Below are 4886 nucleotides of genomic sequence, written 5' to 3' on the forward strand. Positions count from 1 at the left end.
CAAGCAATATGAATGCCTCTGAGCTAAATTTCAACTGTCCCAGATGAATCATTTTAGTTTTTAGTTTTTTATAAATTTGCAAAGATGTTAAAAAACAGTTTTTTGCTTTATCATTATGGTGTATGGAGTGTAGATTGATGTGGAAAAAAAGTAATTTAAAGCAGTGTAACATAAGGCAGCAACATAATAAAACGTGAAAAAAATGAAGGGGTATGAATACTTTCGCAAGGCACTGTAGATGCATTAAAGTGTGTTTATTCGTCGTACTCATAAACTGCAATAAAGAAAGTGAGACTGATCCAAGCAGAGTCAAATGTCAACTGGCGCTAGATTTCAGAATGCTATGAAGATCCCTTGAGATGTTCACTTCAGCAGTGCATACTGTAGCAACACATGAGATATTGACTGAGATATGGGATATTGACTGAACTGATTTCTGATGAAGACAAAGATATCTCTTACCTGGATGGTCTGCGTCGAGATTCCATGCTCTTGGAGGATTTGGTTGAGCCCTAAAAGAAAAGAAAACTCTCGTTAGGATCATGAAAATGTAGTTGAGGAAAGCCAGTGTATGAACTAGATTTACACTTCATGAAGGAAGCATCAGTCAGACAAAAACAGAGGTAAAGTTTTAGGGCATCAGAGCCAATTTCCCATTGTTTTCTGTTAGTTATGTATGAGATTCAGCACACAGTGCAAAACACACACGGATGTCTATGCAGCATAAATGTGTATATATATGTCTAAATATAGATGCAAGACAAGATCGGAATTGCATGCAGTTCTAAATGCCGAACATTCTATCAATGTAAGTCAATGGAAGATTATCAAAACTTAACCTTTAATCTTACAGTATAAATAAAAATAATTTTTTTTATGGCTGATATAATGTCAATATATTCACAAAACAATTGAATGACCATAAAGTTTTTACCATAAAGATTTAATGCAATATTTGCTTAAAATTCTCTATAAAAATACATAGATTTTGGAACTGACACATCATACAGCAAAACCTCTATTCATCTTATGCAGATCATCTCAAAATTACCAAATAATGTCCAATTATTCAGCCTAGCTGATAAAGTGGTCTATCACTAATAATGATCTCACAAATACAACAGTTTCCAGATGTTTTTAGCCCATTTCCTGTTTAAAAATGACCGTAAACCAGTTATCCACAGGGGAGGTTTACCGTTCATCTCCAGAGTTCAGGCTGTTCTGCTGATTACACCAATGAAAAGGCCATTTGTTTGGACAGTTACTTTTGGTTTGTGTTTATCCGTATGTAAAACTGTGTTGATACAGGTTGAAGAGAGCTGATGTGAGCGTGTAGGTCTGTATCTAACACTGAGCATGTCCTCTTAGCTGTATATACTCTAAATCCAATGATAGCCTGTGAAGTAAGGGATTTAAATTATATTGATTTCACACAGGAGATGCTGAAAGGTGTGTAATTTCTGCACAATACTTGGTTTGGTGATGGTAGTGGGACAAAAATACACTTTTACCTGTAAAATGACATTTAGAGACTTAACTAATATAAGTTAAAGTGTTATTGGTCTCACAAAAGAAGGATAAGCCTTAAAAGATGCGTGGTTTACGCTCACTGTCTAAATTACATACTAGTGCATGACTAAAAAGGTACAATGCTTACTAAGAAAACCCAGAATCCAACGTATAATTACAAACAGTGCTGGGGCCTTTTCTAGAAACTGTATGGACTTTGCATGTGGTTTCCCATATGTAGCAGTCTTAGAAAAGTATAGAACAACTTAAAGTAAATGAAATGATGGGAAAACTTCAAGTTCAAATGTCTCCAATAAGAAAACATCATACTGAGGTTTGAATCTGGGGAATTTGCTGGGAACTGGGAAATTGCTTAATGAGTGATAGCTAACAGAATAAATATTTTAAAACAGTGCATATAAATGAATTGACTATAGAAATTACCAAGAACATACTGTCAAACAAAACCCATTTGGAATTGTATTAAAATTAAATAAATAAATACATTTTAAAAAGGCAATGGAATAGCAAAATGACTGTTTTCAAACAGTTTCCTGAGCCAATTTGCCATTGGTTAGCAAACAGATAGTCCCGCCCCAAACTCATGCCATTGGTCAATGCTGCTGTGTTGGACTTGTCAAGATTCAAAAACCAAAACAAAACAGAAACCATCAATAATTGTGCACACATCACCTAATTTCCATGACATTTCCCTGTCTGGATATTACAACACTGACCGTGGGAAGCCTGTACATTTTATTTAATTAATTCTCTAAGCACTTAAAGGAACAGTCTGCCTGAATTGAAATTCTGTCATCATTTACTCACCCTCATGTCATTCCAAACCTGAATGACTTTTTGTTTCTTCTGCAGAACAAAAAAAAGAAGATATCTTTAAGAATGTGTCTGTGTTTTTGTCCAAAGTCAATGGGGTCCAAAACAACACTGTCTCCCACGGTCTTTCAATGTACGCACAAAAACACCAATCTAAAATATATTTTTTCCACAGAAGAAAGTAAGTCAAACGGGTTTGAAACGACATGAGGGCGAGTAACAGAATTTTTATTGTTGGGTGATCTGTCCATTTAAAGAGCATTCATTAAAGTAAAATGTTCCCACAGCGCTAGTTTCCTAAATAATCCTCATTTCCAAGAATCCAGAGAAATCTACTACAATATTGTTTGCATGTATAGTATTTAGAGGCCAATTGAGCTTTCAATGAACAGACTGTAAAAGACCATTAACACATTTTGTAGTCTAACAAACTTTTGTGTGTATAGATTACTGGGCCAGGCCATTATGAACAATCATAAAACACAAGGAACTACAAATATGCCATACTAAGACAGACTGCAAAGTCACTCACTTATAGCCTGAGAAAGCCATTGTGACACACTTGAATAAAACACACTGGCATTGCAAACCCCCTCTATCCATCCACAGGGTCCACCTTCCATCTCTCGCCACACGGTGCCCGGCTCCAAAAACATTCCCTTAATCAGCCGATAATTGCGACCCCCAGAAGGACAGCCAAGAAAGGCTGGGTGGGGGGATGGAGGGGGTCTCAGCCAGGCTTGATCAAAACCAGCTGGAAACGCTGCTTTCGAGCGGGCCCGACAAAAGAACAATCAGAGACCGCAGGGAAAAAAGCAAGGGAGAGCTTTGAGGAAAAAGTTGCCTACAAGACCTACAATCTGGAAAAGAGCGAAAGTTCGGCGGAAACTCGAAGGCCTACCTTGAACAGGTAACCTGTACTCCACCTCCAAGCATCACGAAGGGAGGACAAACGCCTCCGTAGAGAGCTGCTGGGATTCATGGTTGGGAATTAACGCTTCCCTTCTCCTTGCAGTCCCCTTTTCCTGAAGCGCGCCCCACATTCCCGGCTCTATTTTGGTTCCGTGCTGTGCCGAGGATGCTGCATGCCTGGCGTCAAACTCAAGCGGACCGCAGCTTTCTTCCTTCTCCCACTCGCAGAGTAACTCTTTCCCTTGTTTTGTTCCCTCCCGCCTCCTTCTCCGGCCCCTCCCTTTTCCTCGGCACCTCTCCCCTCCCTCTTTCCAATGCTGTGCGTGTGCCACCCACGTTTGTTTGGATCTTCGGTCTAGCCTTTGCTCTCTCTCCAGGTCACACGCTCAGCAGCTGACTGGAGGAGATGATCATCCCAACCTCACGGCTTCAACTATTCACAGTTCTGTCACCTCCAGTAAACCAAGGCCAATCACCTCACTTTCCTCTAGAATATAAACGTATACGGTTTTCTTTTGGTCGAACCATACTTCTTTTTTGGTTTATACATAGTTTTCATCCCTGAGGTCCACTTAGGATGCTAAAAATAGCCGTAATTTTGTTTTTCATGAGCATTTTCCATCCTCTCGCTGACCTTAAAGCAAGCTGTGTACTTTTGCTGCCATATCTTTAAAGGGGTCATGAACTGGCTCTTTTTTTTAAATTATTTTATACTGTTGTCTGAGGTCCACTTATGACGTTTGCGTGGTTTTTACATTCAAAAACATCAAAATCAATAATAGGCTATTTTCTACCCTAGTTTTGAGGCCGGCTCGAGAAACGCTCGGTTTTTATGGGCGTGCCGCATTGAAGACTTGGAAGTAAACGCCCACTGCTATGATTGGATAATAGTTTTGCATAGTAAACTAACTTTCTGTGTGTCTATACGTCCTTCATAGTTGGAGCCTTCTATGACTTTGGTTAGACACGTACACATAATCAGGACATATCAAGCAATCTCAAACAAAGCAATAGTGACACATAGTACAAATATTTTTTACTCACATAAGTGTGCTGCGCCATTCCTGTCGGATCCAATATAGACACACAGCATTGCTTTTTAATCTCAGTCACTCTGCAAATCCAGCGTCAATTTGTGTCTTGTTTACAAAGGAATCCGCGGTGAAATGAAGCGAACAAACGCTCAATGTTTTACTCACGTGAGCTGAAACTTCATTAAAAATAAAGTTCAACCACGCATTCCTAATATTTGAATCCAAAGGAAGGTTATGCAGCGACTGTGTTCTTCCAAATCCAGGCACTGCACAATATTTTGCGATCTTTAACGGCATGTTTATTGCTTGGTTGTTCGATTTGGTTTAGCGCCACTTACGTTATTTCCCTACTATGTCATGTACGAATCAGTGGGCGGGACTACAGAATTACGATTATTAGTGGGCCATATGACCAAAACTTTATATGAAAGATTTATTTAAAGATAGTGATATATAACCTATTTTTGTGTGTACTTGACCGTTTAGGTGCTGAAGATGACTTTACATGTCCGTGTTGTGTTCCGTCTCTAAGCGCATCCACAGTAATCTTCCCGAGGAAGCGCAAGTTCTTTCACGCTTTTAAAAACATAAATCAAT

General features: G+C 39.0%; 1 protein-coding gene across 1 annotated transcript in view; it reads right to left on the minus strand.

Annotated features, from left to right (window-relative positions):
• LOC107739685 (tensin-1-like) overlaps positions 1 to 4886 on the minus strand; it is a 207344-nt gene that overhangs the window by 73201 nt on the left and 129257 nt on the right. Inside the window, exon 6 of the mRNA XM_016551885.1 lies at positions 463 to 512. Coding sequence (XP_016407371.1) covers positions 463 to 512 — 50 coding nt within the window. The remainder of the gene's footprint in view (positions 1 to 462; positions 513 to 4886) is intronic.

This window comes from Sinocyclocheilus rhinocerous, unplaced genomic scaffold (assembly GCF_001515625.1).
Source record: "Sinocyclocheilus rhinocerous isolate Xijiao unplaced genomic scaffold, SAMN03320098_v1.1 scaffold1482, whole genome shotgun sequence".
NCBI classification, from domain to species: Eukaryota; Metazoa; Chordata; class Actinopteri; order Cypriniformes; family Cyprinidae; genus Sinocyclocheilus; species Sinocyclocheilus rhinocerous.